Source organism: Malus sylvestris, chromosome 15 (genome assembly GCF_916048215.2).
Source record: "Malus sylvestris chromosome 15, drMalSylv7.2, whole genome shotgun sequence".
Taxonomy (NCBI): Eukaryota; Viridiplantae; Streptophyta; class Magnoliopsida; order Rosales; family Rosaceae; genus Malus; species Malus sylvestris.
In genome coordinates this window covers 10,858,778-10,884,124 of record NC_062274.1, presented here as the reverse complement: position 1 = coordinate 10,884,124, position 25,347 = coordinate 10,858,778, and the positions used below count along the sequence as shown (strand labels likewise).

Sequence of the window (25,347 nt, the reverse complement as noted above, 5' to 3'; positions counted from 1 at the left end):
CCCAAATAGTGAAAATATATAATGTCGCTTTGTGAAAACACAATAATTTCAAGGAGTGTTAGTGTAGTTAACCTTAAGATTATTTAACCAGTGGCTGGTTTGAGACATTTTTGTCTAAAACACTTCTACTTATAATTGTTTTTGTTAAAAACTATGTAATTAGAATGCAAAGCGCTTGCTTGTAACTCAAATGATAACGAACATTATCATGTTTTCACATTGACCTGGTAGTGTGGAAGAAATTGTAATAATGAAATATGAAAAACACACAAGTTGAAATTGTGATTAGAAACTCAAGTGTTAATTGTTTGGAAGCACTTTTAATATTTTCAATCAAATGAAATTGGAAACAATGGCGGCCATACTCGTTCAATTTCTCTCTCTCAACCAGGATACGATAGGGCGGACCTTGGAAAGTTTTAACATAAGCCGGAGGAATTTGCAAATCCACCAAACGTAGAGCGCGCAGGGCCTTGAACTCAAACACATTACCTACAATAGAAGTAAACATGTTAGTAACATAGCATTCTTCAAAAAGCGTGGGATGGGTAAATGTCAATCACTTCAATCATATTACTACTACAAAATCTATTACTACTACAAAGTCTACTAAAAACAACATAGGTAAAAATATCTCGCCTCTCTCCTCTCTCCTCACGGCTGGGCCGCGGCCCGCATGTGTGGAATGTGGACCTTTTTATGCTTTCAAATGTAGTGGCGTGTAGGCCTTTTGGGCTTCTAGACCTAGAGGGCGGCCTTTTTTGTTTTTTTTGGCCACCAAAAATATTAACGTACTGTTTTTTCGGTTGGGTAAAATATTTCGAAAATGGACAACCGAAAGGTTTAAGAGAGGTTTCATCTTCTTCTCGAGCTGCGTCTCGCTCTCTCAAAAATGGCTTCCACAGCCTCCTTCTCTCCGAGTCCGCAAGCTCAAACGTACAGTTCCACATGGCCGAAGCCGTCGAAGCTCAGCCACAAGTTCCTCTTCAGCTCAGCCTCCAACCTCCTCTTCTTCAAGCCATCACTGTCTTCCTCCACTCCTTTCCCCCTCAGCCTCAAGCCCCCTTCCGACCTCGTTCACACCCACCTTGTCCGAGACTCCGTCCAAGACAATTTCGTAGAAAATTCGATGAATTTACAGTTACCCATCAGAGAATTTCACCTGATTACGCCGCAGGACTCACCGCCGCGGATTTTTATCCAAGACCCGCCGTGGATTGCCGCGCTGTTTCTGAAGGGAATGTACAAAAAGGCCAACCAGGAGTTGAAATTGGAGTCGAAGGAAATCGGCGGGGGAAGTAAAATTTGCTCCGGCGGTGGCAGATAAAGGCGGAGACGGAGGCGTGGGAGAGAATGGTGGAGGAGTACAAGGATTTGGAACGAGTAATGCGGGAGAAGAAGCTGGCTCCGAGCTTTCCGTACGTGAAGGCCTTGTTTTTAGGGTGGTTTGAGCCGCTGAGGGAGGCGATTGCGAGGGAGCAGAAGGTGCAGCAAACGAAGAAGCACAAAGCGGCGTTTGCGCCGCACATTGACTTGCTGCCGCCGGATAAGATGGCGCTGATTGTTATGTATAATATCATGGGTTTGGTTATGGTGGGGAATCAAGACGGGTGTGTGCAGGTTGTTCAAGCTGCTGTTCATATCGGGATGGCCATAGAGCAGGAGGTGAGTTCTAAATTCTTAATCTTTTGTGTTTGTGTTTCACATTGTCAATGATGATTCGATGTGTATTGGTTTACGAATACACTGTAACTTAATGCGAGATGATGTGCATTATAAAAGCTAAAGGTTTAGAATTTTAGGATATTACACCCATGAAATGAACGAGTTTCGAGCGTTAATCATTCTGATTAGCTCATTTATTGATTTATTCTTCAAAGAAAACCATTCTGCTCAGCTGTTTTATTTAGAATTGTAATTTAAGAACTTCGATTGAGGGAAAAGGGAAACATTGCAGATTTCAGAGGATGGTACAAAAGGCTTAATTTTGGCTTAATTTTGTTTTTTACTGCTATTCAAGGAGTCCTTTCATTTTGGATTTCACAGTGAAGAAAATTACGATCAACTTCCTAGTTCTGTGACGCTTTCAAGAATGATAAAATTGGAAGGCCAAGAAGTGGGAGTAATTTGAATTATTTTGTTTTTATTTTATATATTTGGTGTTATTTTGATGCAATTTAAGCTTATCATTAATACTTCCTTGTTTGTACTCCGTATCAGCAGTATCACTGAATTAAAGTTTAAATATCATATAATGTTACCTTACAATTCAGGTTAGGATTCACAGTTTGTTGGAGAAAACCAAAAACTTCTAGAGAAAGAAGACTGTTGTTGTTGATGAAGACAGTCTGAGCAAGGAGAAGGAGATACTCCGGAAACATGTTAATGTTTTAATTAAAAGGAAAAGACTGAGGGAGGTCCAAAATCTCTTGCTAAAAGAAGAAATTAAGCCCTGGGGTCGTGATACACAGCCTAAGGTTTGTTGCTTTGAGCATTTTGTATTATTTCATTATGGCTGAGGAATCCTTTTGTATATTTTTAATTATATAATATATTATTGGTACCCAAATTTATTTATATATGTATTTAATTTTTGGTTTTTTATGTAATGTGATGTTGCAGCTGGGAAGTTGTCTGATAGAATTATTAAAAGAAACAACTTATGTACAACCTCCACTTAACCAGTTGGCAGATGGTCCACCTGATGTGAGACCGGCATTTAGGCACAGATTTAAGGCCGCAGCAAAAAGTCCAGGGTAAAACTTTATCATCGTGTTTGCCACTCCAACAAGTTGTAGTATTCGAATGTGTAGAGTTTTTGTGGTGATATGGATACCTATGCGGCGTATGTTCGTAAAGGATAACCATTCATATACCTTAACTCTGCCACTTCTCCTTTGCTTTAATATAACTTCTTTTGGTCCTTATAGGCAGAAACTTGTGAAGAATTATGTAGTTATAGAATGTGATTCCCTAGTTCTTACTGGGCTTGATAAAACTGTATGTTTTTCTTTCCTGTGTTGTGTTTTCTTGTTCTGTACACTTGAATTCAGTTTGCACTGCGAATTCAAGTTATTGATTTATAATTAAAAAACAATACTTATCAATTATTCCCCATCAAGTTAATGTATAATATAATTGTATACGCCTAGCTACATTTTCATATTTGGACACTCCTGCTACTTACAGTTATTTTATGCTTTGTTTCTTTACAGGCTAAACATATGTTGATTCCTTATGTGCCAATGTTGGTGCCTCCCAGAAAGTGGAAAGGGTATGAGATATGATAAAGTATATTCATTTAGCAAGTTCTCTTTCTGTTTCTTGACCAGCAGGTTAACAAATAAAAGAAATCTTATTCAAGTTGGCTTTTGGCTAATCAAATGTCAAATAAATTAGAAGAATGCACTCAGATGCCAATAAAATCTAAATCTTTGCAGGTATGACAAGGGTGGTCACTTGTTCCTACCTTCTTATGTCATGCGTACTCATGGATCAAGGAAGCAGGTAGATGCAATGAGGAATGTTCTGGAAAGCAGATGATGAAAGTATTCGAGGTACATGAAGTTAGAGTTCCATTCTACGTTTCCCTTGTATAATATTAATAGGTCAGAACCAGAGCCTTTGCTCGGTTATCTGGTTAATACATGGGGAGATGCACCATCATTCCTGTCACTGCCCCTTTCTGATTGAGAATACTGGGTACAACCAATAGTAGTTATAATCTGTAATGGAACATCAGTTAACTGAGCTTTCCCTGTGCATAGAGGCAAACCATGGATCTATTCTAGTCCTTCAACATATACTTTCTTGTACATATCGTAATAATGATATTCACTTTTGATGACATGTGCAGGCCCTAGATATGCCTGGAAGTACCAAATGGAGGGTGAATAAAAAAGTACTTAGCATGGCGGAGAGCATCTGGGCTAAAGGTGGCAACATTGCAGGCTTGGTTGATCGTGAAGATGTGAGCACATAATGATCTCTTGAATTTAATAAGAAATTGTTTGTATTCAACCTTTGTGTTACTCTGTCCAGAGAATAAATCTACTAAGCTGACGTCCATAGCATTAGTATGAAGTATGAGCACCTATAGGGTGCCAACATCCCAATGTGGGATAGCTCTCGTTTCTCTTTTGTGAAAATTTAAGAGTAACATAATTGGATGATTTCTAACTTTCTGTCAAACAACAAATTAATGTAAGAATAATGTAGTCAGAGAAACTAGAGTAAGGATAATGTAGTCATTTCCCTTGTCAGGAGAGTTTACTTGGTTTTGTTGGTTGATTTTCGTTACAGCAAAATATTTTTGGTTTGCTGACATTGTGATGTTTAGATTTTGCTTTAAATTTCATCTGGCGTAAATATTCTCATGGGCTTGTAGGTTCCAGTACCAGATAAACCACCGCTTGCGGGTTTAACAGAAGTTCCCAAATGGAAATGGAGTGTAAGAAAAGCAAAGAAGATTAACCAAGAAAGGCATTCTCAGCGATCTGATACAGAACTTAAGCTCTCTGTAAGGTCTCCATCTAATTATATAGTATTTATTTATTGATAAGAAATCATATAATATTGAGCAAACAATTCTGAAATAGGTTGCTCGCAAGATAAAGGATGAGGAAGGCTTTTATTATCCTCACAATCTTGATTTTCGAGGCCGAGCTTACCCAATGCATCCACATTTAAATCATTTGAGTTCTGATCTCTGTCGAGGGGTCCTTGAATATGCTGAAGGACGACCATTAGGGAAGTCTGGTTTTTGTTGGCTGAAGATTCATTTAGCAAACCTCCATGCAGGCGGTGTTGAAAAGCTTTCGTATGAGGACTGCAAAGCATTTGTTGATCATCACATTGATGATATATTTGATTCAGCAGCAAACCCTGTAAATGGAAACCGATGGTGGTTAACAGCTGAAGATCCTTTACAGTGCCTAGCGTCTTGTATCAATCTGTCAGAAGCGTTAAATAGCCCATCACCACATACGGTCATTTCTCATTTGCCCATCCATCTGGTAAATTTCTTTCTTAGTCCGTACTCCTTGGAGTAGCAAAACGAGATACTGCAGTTTATGCAAGTTTGTTTAGGATTATATAATTCTGAAACCCCTTTATTTTAAAAGTTGATGCAAATGAGAAGAATTTTTAAACGTATTTGTGCGGGTCAAATGATAAAGTTTTTTTTTTTTTTTTTTTTAAATCCATTTATGTTTCATTGATGACCTTTCAATTTTCTAGGATGGTTCATGCAATGGCTTACAGCACCATGCAGCCTTGGGAAGAGATAGTGTAGGCTTTATCCCCATTGATATAAGTTTTCTGTTTGCATCTTCATGTTACTGCACTCTAATTTTATTGTACTCCATTATGTGTTTTGCTTATTTAAACTACTTTTGTAAATTTTGTAGTAAATGAACTTTAGTCATCTGGCAAACATGATTGTATACATGTGATGTTCTCAAATTTTCCTCATTTTCTATTTTTTCTTCGGTCAAAATATTCAATGTTCTGTTATAATATAATATAGGACCTTTTTTTTTTTTTATGTAAAAGTTTTGCTTTGTTGATTGATCTGAATTGCTGTGATGTTCTCAGTTGGAAGCAGCTGCAGTCAACTTAGGTGCTGGAGAGAAACCTGCCAATGTTTACTCAGAAATTGCTGTAAGGTATTAAATTTTCCATATTTTACTCCATAGGTTTTGCTACCCTTGAGATGTGCCACAAGCATAAAAGTACAAGAGAACAGTGCCACGAGGTGAAGAAATATTAGATGAATAGGTAACAAGACCAATGCTCATCTTCTATATCTATATGTTGCCAGGGTACATGAGATTATGAAAAGAGACAGCAATAAGCACCCGACTACAAGCCCAAATGCTTTGTTAGCCCAAGTCTTAGTTAATCAGGTTGATCTCCCTTGCTTCTTCTCGAGTTCAAAGTTGCAATATACCGTCTAAATGAGTTTTTCTATTTATTTAATGTGGATTTCTTTAGTTATGTAAGTATTTAAAAAAGTCTGTGCATATTTATGAAATTAACAATCTATGGTTTTGGAAGCTTTCAGATTGATCGGAATTGGTAAAACAGACTGTCATGACTTCAGTGTATGGAGTTACTTATGTTGGGGCACGCAAACAAATAAAAAGAAGATTAGAGGAGAAGTGTCTTGTTACGGATGATAGACTACTGTTCACTGTAGCTTGCTATGCTGCTAAAGTAAGCAAATACCAACCGTAGTGTTCCTGCGACCAAATATTTCTTGATCAAGATTTACCCACAGACGTTTCTTGAATTTCATCATTTGGATAATAATTGAAAATTAACATGCAAATGCAATGCCTGGTTAACCAATTTAATATGTTTGCTAGATTTTTAGATGATTACCTCATGTTATTCTTATAAAGAAAAAATCAACTGTTTCATCTAGATCGTACTTTCTAAGTTTTCATCTTTTCCATAGGTTACTTTGGCTGCCCTTGGAGAGACATTCCAAGCTGCTCGTGGTATAATGGCCTGGCTCAGTGATTGTGCCATGGTGTGGTGATTTTTTTTTTCTTGGTCATGTTCTGGACACTAAATGATAGGCCTGGTAGATAAATTAAGTTGTGTTTACAAACTTTTGCAGGTAATTGCTTCAGAAAATCAACCTGTGCGTTGGACTACTCCTCTAGGTCTTCCTGTTGTGCAACCCTACTGTAAAAATGAACGACATCTTGTAAGTTTGACAGCTTAGTTAAATACTAATTTTACATCAACAGGCAAACCAGTATTTGGAAAAATTCCGTCTCAGTAATTGTTTAGTACAGAATATCAAGATAGGTTGCATGATTGCATCTACAATTGTGTTCATGTATCATTTCTTCGTTCCATATTCTGTTCTTCCTTGTCTCTAGTTTTGGCTGTCTGTTACGGTACCTTAGACTTTATAGAGTAGGTTTTCTGCCCTTCCTGAAGTCCGACATCTTTTCTTTTTGTCCGACATCCTGGATTAAAAGGGGCAGATGTCACTTACATAGTTTAATGTTGTAGTGATAATTTAGTAACTTTTCTCTCCTTGGGGTTGCAGATAAGAACATCCCTTCAGGTTTTAGCCTTGCAGCGGGAGAGTAACTCAGTAAGCTTACTTAATGTTCTCTTTCCTTACTCTTTCATAAATTATTGTAGAGTTAACATTTTGGCGATTCCAGATTGACGGTAGAAAACAAAGGACTGCATGTCCTCCAAAATTTGTTCACTCACTTGACGGTTCACACATGATGATGACCGCTCTTGCCTGCAGGGATGCTGGCCTATGTTTTGCAGGTTCACACATGGTTTAGTTCTCACTTACACGCTAAAATATGTTCAAATTCTCACTTGCATGTTAAAAAATGTTTGTAGGGGTGCATGACTCCTTCTGGACTCATGTATGTGACGTAGACCAAATGAACGAGATACTTCAGAAACAAATTGTAGAGCTGTATAGCATGCCGATACTTGAAAATGTAAGTAGAAACTTTCCTCTCAGCAGCCCATCCTGAGTTGAATTCGTTGTTTATTTCTATTGACTTCATGATAACTCGGCCTGTTCCCAGTTACTAGAAAGCTCCCAAGTATCATATCCAGCGTTGACATTTCCTCCTCTCCCAGAAAGAGGCGACTTCGACTTGCAAGAGGTTCTAGAATCTCCGTACTTTTTCAACTGAAACTCGGTACATGAGCAGCAAGCATTGATAACGATGTTTAAACAGCATTGCCACACGTATCATATGCCACTCCCGGAATGACCGAGAAGCTATTTCAAGAATTCATTCGGGTAAGCACTTAAACGTTTAGTGTGAAACAGAAACCTAAGGTTGCTTTTGTGAAAGCCGAAAGGACAAACTTTGATTTCCCATGATCAGTGAGTCTACGATTCTCATGGGTATTGAATTGATCAATCTTCGCTGTTAAAGATCCGGTCCATGTCGGAGCTGACCCATGTACAGAAAGGGAGACTCTTCTGCAGAAATTCAAGGTCTATAAAATTTCTAGAGCGTAGAATATTTTTTTGAGGCAAGAGAAGTAGATACGAAGCGGCAGCTAACTTAGCGGAGGTCATTCTTTTCAATGTATTCCGACGTATAACATATGTTGTATTGTATGAGAGTAGGAGGAGAAAAGATCATTCTTTAAACATACAAGATACATGTAACACTCGGTCAATGGAAACTCGCAAATTTGTGAGCAAGAACTGTAAAGAAATGAAGGAAATTTATCAATAGTTCTGTTCAGATGTAAAATTATCGCTCGTGTTTGGAGTCGAATTTTGTGCATCACCTTGAATTTACTCTCAGTACAAGCATTAAGTTTCTCCAGCTCCGGTGGTAGCTATACTTGACTGTTGTTATGCAAAAATTGTTCTGCATACACAGAGCAGACCTCCGAGAGAGGACCATTCACGTCACATTTGAGTTTCGGCCAGAACCCTATGGAGACAAAATGAAAGATTTGCTACCCCTTAAAACCACACTACATGTAAGTGCTGAAGACATATATCGAATCAACGAAAGCAGATTTTATTTATTCATGAGCAAGATCTTAATCAGGTGTTGAGAGGCTCAAAAAACGCCGTAGATTATATACATCAGCATTGTGAACTTTACAACCCCATCTGCTTCATCCACAGGGACCATTTTACAGCCTCCAAATATTCATCGTTTCTTTGCAGCGCAGCGATAAGATTGACATAGGTTATCTTATCAGGCTCTATACCATTTTCTCTCATTTCCTTGACCAAGTGGACAGCATCTTCGACCATTCCTGCAATTCCGTATGCCTTAATCAACGTGTTATAGCTGCACAGATCAGGTCCAAGTCCGCATTCTTTCAACTCAGTCAGCACACCAGCAACTTCATCAATCCATCCTTGCTCTCCATAGACATTGATCATAATGTTGTACGTGTAATGGTCAGAAGCACAGCTTGTTTTCTTCATTCTCTGCAAAACGCTTCTAAATCTTTCCATTTGGCTTTCCTTCCCATAAGCATCCAACATGGAATTGTAGGCTTCCAGGGAAACTGAAAAGCCCTTGAACTGCATCTCTTGAAATGTTGAAGACATGCTTCTGAAATCTTTATTTCGCCCGTAAGCAGCTATAATAGTATTGTAAGAGATCATGTCAACCAAACCCCACTTTTGGGCCATCCTGAACAACTCCCTAGCTTTCTTCAGAAGCCTTGCTTTCCCGTATACATCGAGCATGACATTGAAGGTTATGGTATTAGGAACAAAACCACATTGAAGCATCTCATCAAAGATCTCTGAGATCTCATCAACTGGCAAAGCATGAGAACAGCAGTTTATGACACAGTTGTACATTTCCCGATCCCAAGTCACTCCACTCTTCAAGAGTTTATAGTACAGGTCTTTCAACTTATCAAGCCTGCCACATCGTTGATAAATCCGGAGCATATCACGGAACATGTAAATGTCTGGAACAATTCCCTCCTGTTCTTCCATTGCCTCTAGAACAGAGCAAGCATCTTCCAGAGAACCAGCTTTTACATACATTCTCACAGCAATGCTATAGGCAATCAGGTCCAATACGATTCCAGAAGATTTTAACTCCACGTAAGTTTTTTCCGCTTCTGTGAATAGGCCCATGATGCTATAGATGTCAATCATTGTGCACATGATGTGCATGTTTGGCTTGTTAAAATGTCTCGGCATTTGCTTGTATATTTTAACAGCATCTTCAAGACGACCCAACTCTTTACACGAGCAAATTAACAAATGATACAAGTTATCTTCAAAAGGCGGGTCCTTCCACAGTTTCTCCCTTAACACTTTCATAGTATCATCCACCAAGCAGTGTTTCACATAAGCCATGACAAGAATGGAACAAGAAGTCTGGCTGACAAGAATATGTTGATAGAAAGAACCTCTCAAAAGGCGAGGCACTTTATCTACCCTTCCTACCTTCTCGTATGCTTGCAGAAGAGTACCAAGAATCGAGGAATATTGGCACCCCATTGTCAGCATATCGTCAAGAGTCCTGATGGCCCCCTCTTCATCCTCATGCTTGGCTTGCAAGTTTACTAGTGTGTACAGGTTAGACGAATTAGGTTTGTACCCCAACCGCTTGAGCTCTTTGTAGTACCATTCTGCTTCCTTATACTTGTCAGCTCGACCCCAACCTTCAATCATAGAACGGTAAGTTGTTTCATCAGGCTCTAATCCAGCGTTCTTTATGCCCAGAAATAGGTGATGAGCAGCATCCATTTTAGACGCCTTCCCATATCCAGTTATCAAAGTATTGTATGCAATAATGTTTGGAGAAAACCCCGCTTCTTGCATGGAGACCAGTACTACTTCAGCATCGTCTACTTTACCCTGCTGACAATAGGCATTAATCATTACCAACCAATTATCCAAATTCAATCTCACTCTATCTTCTCTCATCAAGCCAATGACCTCTTCCGCTTTGTCATACAAGTTCAAGCGGGTGTAAATTGTGATCATCGCAGAGTACGCTGATTGACATACAATTCCACAGTTCCTCATTTGAGAGAAAGTAAACTCCGCCTCCTCAACATTCCAACCCTTCTGGTAAAGTCCCATTAGCATACCAAAAGTTGCAATGTTCGGCTGGATCCTGTGATCCAGCATCATTCGAAACCACTTGGCTCCCAACTCAGCGCGCCCCAACTTACAACACGCATAAATAAGGGTGTTGAAAACCTGATAATTCAGCTCACCTCCCAAACCAGCAAGCAATTCCTGAACCAATTTTTCAGCTGCATCCCAATCTTCTCTCCTACCCATCACTCTTAAAACTGAATTAAAAGCGCTCACATTGCGCTCTAATTTCCCGTTGCTTCTCATCCACTCGAAGAATCTAAGAGCTTTGACATCATTACACCTCTCTAGCCGTCTCAAAATATCGTTACAATGCTCCATGCTCAAGTGAGAGCTAATAACAGAATAATCAACATCAAATTCACCACCATTCACAAACAAATTCTCCAATTCCCTCACCCACCTACTCTTTCTTGAACTTAACTTCGAATCCTTTTCTCTCCTACTCTCTTTCTTTGGCCCCCCAGAGCCCTTCTCACTTTCGTGTCGAAAATCCGGGTTTCCCTCAACCAAGCTCAAATTGGTTTCCTCACCCATCTGACTCAGTTCCGAAGTGCCCGACAATTCGAATGGGAACCCAGAAACCTTAATCCGATTTCCCCAATTCAGAGCATTAACTACACAAGCTCTGCTAACATATGCATGACCGTAGCAAAAAGAAGAATTGAACTTGTTTGAAGAATCAAACGTGTCCAAAGAGATTGAAAATCTCAGTGAGGTCATCATATATATATATAAGCCGATTCAATACATGAATTACTCACCGGAAACAAATAGGGGGAAAAGAACACAACTTTATCATCAACTTGTTCTGGAATCTGCAAAATAAAAGCGTAATTTCAGATGAACACAACTTTGAATTTGGGAGTTGGAGATAACGGAGTTTGAAGCTGTGGAGGAAAGTTAGCGCCTTTCAGGATTTTATGCCTTTATTTTATTTTATTTTATTTTTATAACGGTACTGCCCCTGTTCTTATTGGTTATTGCACTTGCTTGGACCTATTTTTATTTTTATTTTTCTCCCCCAACTCTTTTTAATACATCGATGTATTTACCTTGATTATAAAAAGGTTTTTTTTAGCTAAAATTGTTTTTGAGATTTGAATAACTTCTCACTTTGATCTCTGAGATTTGAAATCAATAGAAGTGATCACTGACATTGTCCATCATCAATCATTTTAATCATTCCATGAAAAATCTTCATTAAATAAGAATAAAACGACGAAAATACCCTCAATTTTTTTTCAAAACATTTTGACCTATTGTTTTAAATTAAATGTATTTTTGTCATTTTGATCCTTATTTAACATAATTTTTCACGAAATGATTAAAATGATTGATGGTGGAGAATCTAGAAAACCACTTCTATTGATTTCAAATCTCAGGAATCAAAGTGAAGACATACGCAAATCTCAGAGACCATTTTGGCTAAAAAATCTTATAAAAAATAACTTAAACCACAACAAACTAGCTATAATAAGTTGATACTGAACCCGTCCAGTACAGGTAAGTCGAGCAAGAGTACACTAGTACCATCTTACCCGTCCGGCGAATGATACCAACAAAAAAATTCAAATTTAAATGTAAGAGGACGGATGTTGCATAAAAAGAAGGCATATTTCTGATAAATAATTTGCACTCGTACATAATTCTGCCTTCTCTTTTTTCCATAAAGAGAAGGCATGTTTCTGCTCTTACAATTACAGACTCGGGAGAAAAATTATGATCCTAACAAATCCAAATGCTACCAAGGGCTTCTTCAAGTGCCCTCTTCCTGCTTATCTCTCCACTCCACCCTCCTGCCCGACCACCCTTCTCTGCTCGCAGCTTCACCATTTCTTCATCGTCAACAGCGTATCCGTGCAGATCATGCCCCCCTCCTCCAAGTGGTAGTGGTTGTGGACCCATGCCGCCGGTTGGACGTGGTTGCCCTGAAACTGTAGGAGCATACTGGCCCTGTGTACCAGCACCAAATCCTGCTTGTGAGCCTTGGCTCAGACCCTATCATTAGACGCATCATATCAGTTAACAAAATCTCCTTGAAGGGTTTCAACATTTAAAATGTGCAAGGTCGTATAAAGAAAACAAAAGTGAATGCATACACGTAACAATCCCACTCTTACCGCATCAGTTTCATTTTGTATGGGATGTCCCTTGCTTGCTGCGAGAGCTGCAGCAAGCTCTTCAGCCTATTCGATCGAAAACACCAGCATTAGAACCACGGCATAAACTTAGCAGAAAATATTTAAGAGTTCAATATTTCCACTTTGCCTGCATCCTCTTTTCCTCTTTTTCCATTATACAAAATCAGAAGGTTAGGAACAAAAAAGGAAAGGGATCAAAACATGGTGATCTTATTTTGAAATACCTTACGAGCTCTGTTAATCATTATTTGTTCAGCATTTTCTTCCTGGTACTTGGCAATTTTCGCTTCAATAGCAGGAACATCTATTCCTTCGATCAAGTCAAATGCTACAAAATGATTTTTCCCTTTGTCAGACTAACTTTACATCACGATATAACTGTATAAGCTACAGTTACGCTGAAAAACTTACTCATGTCCTCCACTTCCTCCAAGTAATCATTGTATTCTCTCAAGGAAGAAAAATCCTCTTCTCGTTTATTGAATCTACACAGTGAATCATCTCCGTCAAAGATGCATAATAGAATTGTTAAGCATGTACTGGCTAATAGCAAATACTACAGTGCATCAATCAGTTCCAATACTTAATACATCAAAAGATTCCATAATATCAAAATCCATAAGCTTGAATGCCTTTTAAATTCAGTTCAGTCCCACAAGTTTTACTCATTCATACAAAATATACAGCCGCATTACAGATTTTTCTCCTTGAAGAAGTGTTTGAGTTACTTAATAAGTCCAGGATTCCTACTTAACCTTGAAGCACTTCTTAACATAACACTAACTTCAAATTTCAACTATTTATTTTCTATGACTTCCAAGGTAACAACCAAAATTTGAATGTGTGCACAAACACACACACACACACACACACACACACACAGAGGGAGGAAGGGGGAGAGGGAGAGAGAGAGAGAGAGAGTTACATGCTTGCAATCCTCTTCCTGACCACAATCTCCCTGTTCTGGGAATTAGAATTGGTAACCACCATTTTATTGCTCCTTCAGCCTTCTTTTCACCTTTTGCTCCTGCAAAATCAATGAGATCTTAAATTCCATTCTGTTTTAGCTACAACAAGATGAGTGTATATTTATGTACTTGAACAAGTTCGTGAAAATGTTTACTAAGGCCTCTATGTGATGCCCTTTTCATATCAAATGGCTCTTAAATATTGAACCCTCAAGATCAAGTCAATTACACGCCCGAGGTTACCACAACATGAAGCACAACCACTTTGCACCACTCATAAAGAAATTGGATTCCAAATCCTCAGTCGAATACCGTTTTAACTGAGAAGCTGTAATATAAAGATAAATTATCAAATGCCAAACTATGATCCAATAAATGACCAAAGTCCATATGCCTAAGAAACTCTCGGTCCCTGCTTATCTAGCGACAACACAATCCCGCTAGTAATACCTCAGAATCATGGCATAGTCTTTAACACAATACTTGTAAAAAATTTCGTCACGTACCAAATTCGTTCGATATTTTAGAATCAGGAGTAGCATCCACATCACCACATGAACTCTCACTGCCTAAACAGAAATTCCCATCTTTTTAAGTTTCACCCCACAATAAGAGAAAAGAAAACGAATTTCTTACTACTCAGGCTCTTTGATATCGATGTGAAGCATCTCATTATTCTTATATGCTGAGAATTACAGAACATGTAATTAGCATAACAAAAAGTCTGGTGTTTGCTAAATCAAGGTAAAGGTATTGAATTTAGCAAAAATTAGAAGATGGGTTAGGCTTAGCGACCATGTTGGTCTGACCCAGTAACCAATCGAGCTTGATCACAACCTGGGTCGGCCATGGGTTGCACAAAATTTATAATTTAGAGGGAGAGACGTTGCAGAAAGTTGCATACCTGGGAGATGGAGAGTGGGCGATTGAGATGAGGAGAGAGGGAGATGAAACTCAAGTCCGACGAACCATCTGGTGACAGAAAACCAGTCTGCGGGGTGCGATGGGTGGGTGCAGCCTTGGAGGGGGAGGTTGGTTCGGTGGTGGGCGTGGTGGCCAGACGGGTAGGGAAGATTGTGAAAGAATGAGAAACTTTTACGCTCATATTATTTTAGTTATTATATTTACCGTCAGATCAATCTGACGGCCTATAGAAATAGATCTTACCGTTCCTAGGAAATTCTGATCTTACAATTCAGGGGAATTGATTACGCTCATAAACTGCTGGGTTTAACCAAAAAAATAAAAAAAAAAAAAAATTAACAGTAAAGAAGAAAATACAACAAACACAAGTCGACCACCGACTTTTATATTAAAAATCAAGGAAAATTTTGAAAGAGATCCAATTTTATAGCTTATTTTTTTAAATAGGTCCAATTTTTAGTCTAATTGGACCCCTATCAAAAGATCCCTAAAATCAAACGCTTGTGATTGTAATTGTTTTTTTTAAGAGATTTTAACGAAAATCTTTCAGTACTGTTCATTTTTAACGAACAGTCACATTTTTACATTTTCTTAGTACTATTCACTACACATTCATATATCATTTTTCTTTAAAACTAAATTTTTTTTAGACTTTTTGTTAGTTTTTTTTTTTTTTAATGAGAATGAGACCACTAGAGAATAATTTGAACACCTGATTAGGTACGAATTTCATATTTGTATTCCACACAACATGTTTTATGTTCGACTCTTTGTGCTTGTGAATCAAACAATAGTAGTTAGAGAAGACTGAAATTCCCTGATTCTATCTAGTAATTAAAAAGGTGAACTGACAAATAAATTAACCTCCTCCAATTTATCATTAAAATGGCCAAGATTTGGAAAGGTAAAAAAGCTTTTTATTCGCAAGTGGCCTTTTACCACTGTGATGGAGAAGAGTGTTGTTCTTACACTACGACGTAAATTCAAACCCGTTAGTTTCCTAATTTAACATTCAATCTAATAAATCTACCATCTGACAAAAATAAATAAATAAATAAAGCTTTTTATTCCTATTCCTTCCAATCTGTGTAGTGTTTTTATTCGTTGATTTGATTCCTGAAACTCGTACTTACATTCCTAAAACTTTGAGCAAACTTTGTACACCAACATTAACATAAACCGCACATAAACTTTGGTTTGGTTTTCAGTTTCGACAAAAAAAACCCGAACCGATTTTAACCAAACCCACCCCAATTAACATCCTTGATACGTCTGTCTACAAATATGGCAGCACCAACACAAGGTGTATGCATTAACGTCCGAATTAGTAAAAACAAGTTATCGAAAAGATTTACTTCACGTCAAATAACTAGCTACTTTCTTGTAAAAATCAGTTCATGAACTAAATCCTTGATCTTCACTCATCCAAAACAGGTCAAAAACTCAAATGGTTCAAGGTCTCAAACATCGATAAACGCAAGTACAGATGATCCATCTGTAAAAAATTTGTAAATGTGATAGGAAACAAGTATTAATCAATGTTTACAATGGGATTCTAGTTCTACCATGTGAATGAAGGTAACACGTATGACGGGTATGCATCGTATTTGGAAGCAAGAGCTTGCACAGAAGATAAATCTGCAACGTCCGCGAAGCTATTGAGTCCAAGTTCATTTCCATGGATCCCACAGGTGACAAAAACTGATTGGATTGCAGCTGCATTTGCACCCTTGATGTCGTGGTGAAGAGAATCGCCAACTGCGATAGATTCAGCAGGATCTACACCAGCTAAGTCCATAGCTGATTTGTAGATGATCTGTGTAAAAACGTATAATTAAGCTTGTCAGAAAGGAAAGCAAAGAGAACGAGAGAAATCTATGAAACGAAATAACTGGGAAACAATTCACAATATCGTATTTGAGATACGGTTTACATATCCATTTGCCAAATCAAGGAACAATGTGAGAAGAATGCGGGTAGCATTAAAAAGCATTTCAAGTCACTTTACTGAATAAAAAGTCACAAATCTAAAACTTCGCCAGCTATTTGACAGTCAAACAATTAAAGAAGTTGCACAAGAGTGGAGCAAAAGACTTATGTTAGGGAGCACCAAATCTGTAAAACTCATACGAGGGTCAGATCGCAAGCTCAATAACTTGACCGCATTTACGTGCTTGGACGCAACCAAGAGAAAGAATGACCGTAGAGTGCAAAAGCAATATATATTAAGGTAAAAGTCATTATCAATGGTAACCAGAACAATGTCGTTAAATTACCTTATCAGGCTTGCCCATCCATTTCACTTCACCCCCAAGCTTTTCATACTTGGAAGCCAAAGTCCCTAATAGAAAATTCATGAGGCACATATAAGCAAACAATCAACACTGCTAAAAATATCCATCATATATATGGGTATTGTATTCAGCCAAATAAATAGTATTACCAGGCATTACACGCAAAGCTCTAGCCTCAACAGTCACAAAATCTGGATTTGCTACCACCATAGGGATGTGTTTAGCAGCACATTGTTCCAATATACTTTCAAGTTCCTCAAGTTTCATTGGAATCGCATCACCAGAAGGACTCCCCAAGGCTTCAGAACCATGGGCCAAAATAAATTCGGCGTCTTGAACATTCTCCACAACTTGTAATCCCAGGCCCTACAAGAGATTGATAAAGTAATAGTAAGATCAATGACTAGGTTTTCAATTTCATGATTTCCATAGCTAGATTTTTCTGTAAAGCAAATCTGGGGAAATTTTAATGCGTGTGGATTATCGGAAAAAAAAAAATTCAATCTTGAATCTTTTACAAAAACATATTGGCCTGTAAAGGATATTTTCTTAAAACCAGTGACAGTAAATGATGAGATTCCCGTCTTACTGAAAAGTAAAGCCACTATGCCATAAAATTCAAATAGTTACTTAACGGACGCCTGAAGGAGGTGGGGGAGAAAGAGAGCCCCCAGAGGCTCCTTCAAGAAAGCGTAATACACTAGAGGAAGGGAGAAAAATGGCCTCCAGAGTTAACAATGGCTGTACCTCAAGAGATATGGTACCACGAGCACTCCAAGTCATATGAATACAAGATTTTCCCAGTGCAGCGAACCAAGCATCATCTCTCCTTTTACATGACAACATACAGGAGAAGTTACAATGTGGATGGTTGCAGAAATTAAACAGTTTTTCGTAATACCAATGCAAATCAGCCATAATGTTATCATATTGTTGGAACCCTACATGCCAGTCCTCATATAGCGTTGATATTGTTCAAAGAATACATGGTTTGGTGGTCAACCTTTGTAAGTTTTGATGTGTCAGTTCTCCGCTAGTGATGGCTCCTACAAAAAGAGAAGGATCGAACCCGAGGCTTTTCAATTTATCCATGGTTGTAGACGAGCGTCTTGATGAATTACTTATAATAACCATCTTTGCACCACTGCTTGCTAGCTTCTTCACTATTAAACAAGAACAAGTTCAAACAAATCACCGCTGCCTCATTGCTTAATCGAGACTAGAACGGCTTGTTGCACTACCAACTAAAACAGAAGCTTACCCAAATGCCAAAACAAACAGACGAAAACATACATGTTGAAATTGCACCAGGGTAAGGTTGCTTCCCATCATGGAGAACTCCAAACTGATCCAAGAACCAGGCCTGCACGCACATCACCAAACGCATAATTTACATTTAAGTTGAAGTTTTGGACCAGCTTATGAAATCACTTCAAGCTCACTAAATCAACGAAAATACGCACAAATACAACTTCTAATAAATCTTTCCATCAAAACTAGAACCTTTCACTATTGGAATTGCTTTGCTAATTTGCTTACATGTAAGAAAACACTCCTCCTCCAATGGTGACACGGCATAGTTTTATCATACAATCTGTTCATTCCCCTCATCGTCGTCTAAAGATCAATCTCTAGAAAAAAGTTATTTGATCCAGAGACCACTCGATTCAGAGACCGTTCAATCATCCATATGTATCAAACAAAACCGAACGCAATATAGCCGACTCCACTTAACGGAAAAAGCCTTTTTTGTTGTTGTTGTTGTGCTTAATTATGCATAAAACTTGGATTAAGCTAGGAGAGGAGAGATTTCAGGCAAAGCGAACCTTGAAACGGTGCGTTTCGGCAAGCTGTTGGAGGCCATTTAAGCTCTGGAAAAGCTGAGCGTCGGTCGATTGAACAGAGCATCTGGGCATCATCTTCTTCTTCCGCTCTGTGTGTGGTTCGTTCGGTTGGTGTGCTCGTTTGATATTTACTTACACGTGATAAGGCCCCGCACGTGACAAGCTAACTTGTTCTGAAGCTATTTGCCAATCAGTCCCTTACCTTTTTGGTAATTTATGGGTAGAAGCCACATTATCTGCTTAAAGTCGTTTGTCATCTAACAAAATTGATCTTTAAAAAATGACCTTACGGATGTGTTATAAAATCGACGGTGTGTACAGTGGAATAAATAAACAAGACACAAAATTTACGAAGTTCCTCTACAGTCAGTGTGACTAGAGTACATCCTTGGGACAACAATGATGCTTTCATTATAATCTGAAATAATAAGAATACAAAGATAACTCTCTATTATCTCATCTCCTCTTCCTCTCTTTTCTCTCTTCCTCTTCCATGAGTCTCTCACCTATGTTTGGTGTGTGTTGCATTTATATAGAAAACATGAGTCGTAGGGAGTAAGCTTTGGCGGACAGCAAAAGACAACCTCTATTCTCACTTGTAGCTTAGTGGATTAGTGGCCAGCGTGGACATCCACCATATTTACAACAAGATGAACGCTTATGAACATTAAACAGCATTGTGAGATGATAACTGAACCAAAGGGGAGGGGTTGGAGAAATTTTTCAGTGTGTCGGATATAAATCATTATATTGAGTGTCGTAATATAAGCGATTAATAACATCATTGAGATGAGAATGGAATTGAAGGAAATGGAAAGGAGAAATGTTTTAGTGTACCGGATATAAATCGTGTAATGTAAGCGGTTAATTTTTTTTTCTTCCAATGATTTAATCACTTATATTGCAAGGGGTGTGCTATCCACACACCCCAAATTACTTCTCAAACACCCTTGTTAATTTCTGTCCGTTGATCTTCTTCAATTCATCCGATCTGACGGCCAAAAATTAAAAGGGTGTAAGAAGTAAAATGGCACACCCCATATTACAATACTTGGTGTACCAAGACCGTGTTACCAACACACCAAAAATTTATCGAGACAAAGATCACAAAGCTGTTACACTAATTTGGAGAATAGGAAGTTTCGAACCCAAATGCATGAATACCATAAACCTAACACCCTATCCAATAGAACATTTAACCATATGTAAAATGACACTTGTGCATCCAACCAACATCAAATTAAAATAAATTTTTTAAGCGATTTTCTAAAATCTAAACTACCGAAATGAAGATTCAAATTCGAAAGGCATCCTTTTAGCCAATGCCAAATTAAAATATTTTAACAAGGCTACTAGAAAAAAGAAAGGGATCGGGGGGTCACAATCTTAAGGATACAAAGGGCAAGTTTGCATTGCAGTTTGCACTACGATTATTGAAAGGCACAGCCTGTTCCAACTTCTACGTTGACGGTCACACCAGTTTTTTCCCGTCTGTTTTTTAGTTTACAACAACGTCGTCTCGAAAGGAGACATGAGTAACCAAGCAATACAGCAGATGGAATTTTTCCTCCTCATTCAGCACCGAGTGCGAAATGAAACCTTCAAGAGTCGCTGATAAGTTGTTCGGATGCTGGCATGATAAGTTGTTCGGACGCTGGCATTGAAGATCCTGACAAGAAGGATTTGATGAGTGTGAGAGCTTGCTTGGGTTTGTGCAGAGGAACTTCATGGCCTGCTCCCCTCACTGACACAAATGTCAGCCCGGCATATTCTTGTGTCCATCCTCCAACCTGTTAATTAACGAGGGGTAACCGTATTAAATCATGTTGTTTTTGAAGGATAAAAACTATTCTAGGTGTAATATGTAGTTTCAAAGCAATAGTTCTATGTTTGAAACAAGAATTTTAATCTGTATCCTGTTTCAGTATTCTGTTCCTAATGGGGAGAGAATAGTTCCCAGAGGTTGTTTACCTGCCCATCATCGTACCATGCACGCCAAGGTTTGACAGTTGGAAGCTTAAGAGCATCTATACTGTATCGGGTAGATGTAATTGGGATTACGGCGTCATTATCACCACTGCCATAGATGGAAAAACAGCATAAGTAGGATGAGTACCAGCAAGTTAACTATACAAAAATGGTATTCCCAAACCATGTGCCGAAAATGCCTCCTTTACAATCGACACATTATTCCATACTGTTTATATAACGACCATGAAAAACAAAAGGATTGAGTGAAGTTAATTATATTTTTTGGAACTAATCCCAAAACTTAAAGAAGCATCGAATCTATATCAGCATGGTGATGAGAGGGACCTGAACATCCATATACGCAGTCCTGAATGTATCAGCTCCTTGTAAACGTCCAGCACTGTCCTAGGAGAATCCTTCCAAGTCATACTTACCACATCACTACAAAACAGCAAAATATGGGATTACATAATATGTAAACCTTTCCACCCTAATATAAGCGGGGAAAACAAAATTTTATACGTTGTTTAAATTCCAGATGCAAATTAGGATAACATATCCCGGTTGCAGGCAAGACATTTTTACGCAGCTTTTGCTCCACCAGCCACAGATGGAGGCAAAGATGGTGGTTGACTAAAACTTCAATGTATTCTTCACCTTCTTAACCATTACAATTTATTCAATCAAAGTCCATATTTAGTAGACGCAAATACGGTTAGCCAAAGCTCCTGAAGTCTTGAGCCATCAATGCTCTTCAGGACTGGCTCATTAGAAACCAAAAGTTCTAATGCAATCAAAAGCATGAAGCACTTTTTTCAACTGATTACCTGCATGTTGCCCATTTAGATGGTGCGTGACCTGGATCAACGTGAAGTGCCTTTTGAACCTCGGGTAGATTGAAGTATACAACTGAGTGTGCCTCGGTGCAAGGATCATATTTCTGACTGATGTGGCCAACTGTCTATCAAATGGAATCACATTTCGGCATCAGTATGATAATACATCTTGCAAGCATATTCTTTTTGGAAAGAAAGGAAATTCTTGATTCATTAAGAACTTTAAAGTAAGAGATGAACTCGAATGCAGTGTAGTAGGAAGTTTATTGTGCACTCACATTCCTTCGTTTCCGCAGCCCATTTGACTGGCTAACATTAGCAGGGCATGAAGGAGTGTAGATGCTGTAAGGGTCAATGTTTCCAAGTTCCGCATTAGCAATGTCAAGAACATTATCACATGAATTTGAGGTGTGTATAAATGACTGGAAGTCACACAGAAGGTTCAGCAACTTGTAAGTTTGATCGGAAATCAAACCAGCCGACCACATAAATTGGAAAACGCCTAAGTGATCATGGTAATCATCGGTTAGAGCATTTCCCACCTGCAAAACAAATATACTTTGTTATTTCGATGTGTTTAAACAACATAAAATATCCCAAACCTTTTCCTTAGAAAAGCATGTAGTCCATATACCATATAACCCTTCAGATTAACTGTTTTTTCCTTAGTTTTCAAGTTGTACTTTACAATTGCTTGACTCAGCTGAGGAACATAATGTCCTGGTACACAAGACAGAACCAATCAAGTCATAAATAATACACCAAAATACAAGAATTATTTATATTACATTAATATAAAGAACATAAGTTCAATATACCTCCATAGCTCTCTCCTGTAATGTAAAAGTCTCTTCCCTTGTACTGGGGAAAGCGCTCAAACCAGTTCAATAGAAATGTTAGAGAATCATTGGCTGCAAAACAACAGAAATTAATAAACCGACATGCATAAACTAACAACATAAATCGCTTGAAGCATAACAATTAGACATGAGATAGTACCCGTCCTTTTATCTCCATTGGATAGCAAATCAGAATAAGTGTTCGAATAAGAAAACCCAACTCCAACAGGTGAATCGACAAATAGAACGTTAGCAACTGCAAACAATGTAAAAGGAATGAGGCATTTGCATAGAATGTATCTGCAAAGAACTAATAAGAAATGGTTTCATCAGTCTGAAAATATACCCTACTCCTGACATATACATATCATTCATAGACGTAACTGATAAATACACAATTTGTAACATTCCTCACAGATAGTACAACCCAAAACCTCTAGCGGTCTAGCTGGTACCTTTTCGTAGCGGTACATTTTAGCTCATGGAATTGAACATAGTTATGAAAAGCATCTCACCTTGATTCCAAGAGTAAGGGTTCAAATACAGGGTCTTCCCGTCTGCCTCGATATGAAACGGGCCAATTTCTTCCGCCATACCATACGCAATGGACGAGCATCCAGGTCCTAAGGAGGTTAGAAACCATTCAAACAAAATTCTATAACAAGTAAGAAACAGCAAATTGGCAACAAAAACCCAAGAAAAAAACTACTCACAAGCAAATGAATATGAAATTAATCAACTTTCTACCTAACAAGTTCATCCGAACGCTCAAAAGATTTTTGGGCACCTCAGAAAACATTTTTTTTCCCAGAAATGTATTCCAAATATTAAACAAAATGGAAGGACATACAAAATTTTAGCAGCAAACAGAAGTCAAAGCAGCACAATCACAAAGAAAAACGAGAAGCTATATGCACAAAAAAATTTAAAAATGAAGCTTTATGCAAAAAAAATTGGAGCTTGGTGCAAAAAAAGAAAGATTGAAGGGTGGACCTCCATTAAGCCAGAGAACAACGGGCTTGGAGTGAGGGTCCTCGGCAGCCTCGACAAACCAGTAGAAGAGAGCTCTCCCGGAATCTTCATTGACAGGGACGTACCCAGAAAAGTGGGCAAAGCTGAGGTTGAAGCTCTGCCCCGGCAGCTCGGCAACTCTGTCCAAGTTCTGCTGGGCAATTGGGTCGGCGGGAGGAGCTGAAAAAACACTGCCCAGATGGAGATTGAGGAGGATGATCAAGACTTTGAGAGCAGAATCCCATCTGGGTTTCGCCATTTTTCTGGGTTGAGACTCGAGAGAGAGACAGGAGGGGCTTTAGCTGAGAGAAATAGGAGGTTGGCTCTGGTGGTTTTGCTGGCAAACCACAAAATCACCGTATATGCTAGTCTGACCTGGGAAGGTAACAGTCTTTGTCATCTTTGGAAAGCGGGCCAAAAGATATGATGTAATTCGATTTCTTTTCAGAAAATAGTATGTATTCGACATTTTAATGAATTTTAAATTCATAGATTTTTATAGAGTTTAACTGATTTATAGAAATTCTATGTAAAATTTTGATTCAATTCCCTCGAAATTTCATGGGGATGTAAGATTTATGGATACTTAAAATACACTATAAAATCTCTCTAATTCCTCAACCTTTCCAAATTCTCTAAATTTTAATTCTAATTGAATACACCTAGAATGTTATAAAAAAAATTAAAGTTCTAATTGAATACATCTAGATTTCTAAGGATTTTAATAAACTATCTTAAAATCCTGATTGAATACACATTGAATTTCATAAAATCACTTAAAATTCAGATTAAATACTCCTAAAATTCATTAAAAGAATTAAAATCTCTCACCATCCCAATTGAATACATCCCCTAAGAAATGAACAGTAAAAATTGACATTAAATTAATTTTTTTTAAAATATCAAATTATAAAGATTGTCGAAAAAGTTAGACTTTGAACTACTAAAGACAAACCCGAAATAATGTTTACTTTGACAAATTTCTTTGTTACTAGAGTTGAACGATATTGGAGAGGAAAAATCAAAGCATAAAATATTGGATATAAAATTAAACGCACTTTAATTATTTGAGCTTTAATCCTCTTTTACATGGAACAGTCTTTAACTCTTGAGGCCGCCGGAATCCAAAAAAAAGCTTAACCCCAATGGCATTTCATCGAAATTATTGCCAACGCTTTCTTGGTCGTGACCGAAACTGTTTGCATCCATGTATGTCATCTCTAGAAACCTTTCTGTTTCTAACAAAACAGAGAATCGTGGTCATTGAGATTGATATGTTTTGGTCTTTGTGATTTAAAATTGATAGAAATTGTATTTAAATTTGTCAATCAACAATTATTTTAGTCATTCTGTAAATAAAGACTAAATGACAAAAATACTCTCAATTTAATAAGGAATAGGCCAAAATGATATGATAAAGACTGAGAGCTTTTTTGTCATTTTCTTTTCTTATTAAACGGAGATTTTTTACGGAATGACCAAAATAATTAACAATGGACAAACTCAGTAAACAGTCTATTGATTTCAAATCTCAAGACTAAAGTTAAGATTTATGACAATTTCAAGAACCATTTTAACTAAAAAGCCAAGCAAAAAAAAAATCAAGTTTTGAGGAAAATAAGTCCTTATATAATATCAACTGACATTTGAAGTTTAGTGGCAGTTGTAATCATTTCATTTGATTGAAGGAGGCCTCATATTCGTCCAAATTCAACTAGAATATGACTCGCATTCGACTCACATGAGTGTGAGAACGATCTCGCACGATATCGCTTAACATCGCCTATGTATATTAAAATGGGGGGTCCTAGAGAGTTGGCTTGTATAAGGAGTAAACTTGAGAGAGCCAACTTGTCAAAGTTGCCACTTTTGAATTGTCACGTTGGTTACTGTCAGTCTCCTTGCTCAACAAGCAT

At 37.9% G+C, this 25,347-nt stretch overlaps 4 protein-coding genes and 1 pseudogene across 7 annotated transcripts; 1 reads left to right on the top strand and 4 right to left on the bottom strand.

The window, feature by feature from the left end:
- The first annotated feature begins 835 nt into the window (after positions 1 to 835).
- On the top strand, positions 836 to 8,261 carry LOC126602326 (DNA-directed RNA polymerase 3, chloroplastic-like; annotated as a pseudogene).
- Positions 8,262 to 8,516: 255 nt separating this feature from the next.
- Positions 8,517 to 11,520, bottom strand: LOC126602305 (pentatricopeptide repeat-containing protein At4g30825, chloroplastic). The gene has a single exon (XM_050269135.1). It carries the CDS (start codon positions 11,324 to 11,326, stop codon positions 8,621 to 8,623), a length of 2,706 nt encoding a protein of 901 aa, XP_050125092.1. The 5' UTR covers positions 11,327 to 11,520; the 3' UTR covers positions 8,517 to 8,620.
- Positions 11,521 to 12,198: 678 nt separating this feature from the next.
- Positions 12,199 to 14,805, bottom strand: LOC126602321 (uncharacterized). 2 transcript variants are annotated; one of them, XM_050269158.1, is made up of 7 exons: positions 14,617 to 14,805; positions 14,219 to 14,397; positions 13,670 to 13,771; positions 13,156 to 13,229; positions 12,969 to 13,072; positions 12,724 to 12,789; positions 12,199 to 12,601 (listed from the first exon to the last, which is right to left on the bottom strand). In XM_050269158.1, exons 3-7 carry the CDS (start codon positions 13,732 to 13,734, stop codon positions 12,329 to 12,331), a joined length of 582 nt encoding a protein of 193 aa, XP_050125115.1. In that variant the 5' UTR covers positions 13,735 to 13,771; positions 14,219 to 14,397; positions 14,617 to 14,805; the 3' UTR covers positions 12,199 to 12,328. The 2 variants fall into 2 exon arrangements, with proteins under 2 accessions (XP_050125115.1, XP_050125114.1); XM_050269157.1 differs by lacking the exon at positions 14,219 to 14,397 and having other exon boundaries at positions 14,617 to 14,804.
- A 1,229-nt stretch (positions 14,806 to 16,034) lies between these two features.
- Positions 16,035 to 18,942, bottom strand: LOC126602316 (uncharacterized). Of its 3 annotated transcripts, XM_050269152.1 has the most exons (8): positions 18,757 to 18,890; positions 18,470 to 18,561; positions 18,224 to 18,293; positions 17,934 to 18,093; positions 17,678 to 17,759; positions 17,080 to 17,296; positions 16,913 to 16,977; positions 16,035 to 16,452 (listed from the first exon to the last, which is right to left on the bottom strand). In XM_050269152.1, exons 2-8 carry the CDS (start codon positions 18,539 to 18,541, stop codon positions 16,198 to 16,200), a joined length of 921 nt encoding a protein of 306 aa, XP_050125109.1. In that variant the 5' UTR covers positions 18,542 to 18,561; positions 18,757 to 18,890; the 3' UTR covers positions 16,035 to 16,197. The 3 variants fall into 3 exon arrangements, with proteins under 3 accessions (XP_050125109.1, XP_050125108.1, XP_050125110.1); XM_050269151.1 differs by lacking the exon at positions 18,470 to 18,561 and having other exon boundaries at positions 18,757 to 18,942; XM_050269153.1 differs by lacking the exons at positions 18,470 to 18,561; positions 18,757 to 18,890 and having other exon boundaries at positions 18,192 to 18,293.
- Positions 18,943 to 20,053: 1,111 nt separating this feature from the next.
- Positions 20,054 to 23,833, bottom strand: LOC126602310 (serine carboxypeptidase II-2). Its single transcript, XM_050269140.1, has 10 exons — positions 23,414 to 23,833; positions 22,936 to 23,043; positions 22,581 to 22,676; positions 22,400 to 22,492; positions 22,216 to 22,301; positions 21,860 to 22,123; positions 21,573 to 21,706; positions 21,091 to 21,186; positions 20,746 to 20,851; positions 20,054 to 20,564 (listed from the first exon to the last, which is right to left on the bottom strand). Exons 1-10 carry the CDS (start codon positions 23,688 to 23,690, stop codon positions 20,376 to 20,378), a joined length of 1,449 nt encoding a protein of 482 aa, XP_050125097.1. The 5' UTR covers positions 23,691 to 23,833; the 3' UTR covers positions 20,054 to 20,375.
- Positions 23,834 to 25,347: the final 1,514 nt, after the last annotated feature.

Bases quoted from the DNA above. Each gene is read 5' to 3' on its own strand.
- LOC126602305 (XM_050269135.1), bottom strand. From the start codon at position 11,326: ATGATGACCTCACTGAGATTTTCAATCTCTTTGGACACGTTTGATTCT.
- LOC126602321 (XM_050269158.1), bottom strand. From the start codon at position 13,734: ATGGTGGTTACCAATTCTAATTCCCAGAACAGGGAGATTGTGGTCAGG. The intron at 13,230-13,669 runs GTAACTCTCTCT...TTCACTGTGTAG, and splicing joins AGGAAGAGGATTGCAAGCAT to ATTCAATAAACGAGAAGAGG. The intron at 12,602-12,723 runs GTAAGAGTGGGA...GTCTAATGATAG, and splicing joins TACAAAATGAAACTGATGCG to GGTCTGAGCCAAGGCTCACA.
- LOC126602316 (XM_050269151.1), bottom strand. From the start codon at position 18,849: ATGATGCCCAGATGCTCTGTTCAATCGACCGACGCTCAGCTTTTCCAG. The intron at 17,297-17,677 runs GTACAGCCATTG...AATCTCTTGTAG, and splicing joins GTGGTACCATATCTCTTGAG to GGCCTGGGATTACAAGTTGT. The intron at 16,978-17,079 runs GTAATACTATTT...ATTTTCTATTAG, and splicing joins AGCTTTGCGTGTAATGCCTG to GGACTTTGGCTTCCAAGTAT.
- LOC126602310 (XM_050269140.1), bottom strand. From the start codon at position 23,690: ATGGCGAAACCCAGATGGGATTCTGCTCTCAAAGTCTTGATCATCCTC. The intron at 23,044-23,413 runs GTCCACCCTTCA...TAACCTCCTTAG, and splicing joins TGTTCTCTGGCTTAATGGAG to GACCTGGATGCTCGTCCATT. The intron at 20,852-21,090 runs GTCCCTCTCATC...CATCTATGGCAG, and splicing joins CTGCGTATATGGATGTTCAG to TGGTGATAATGACGCCGTAA.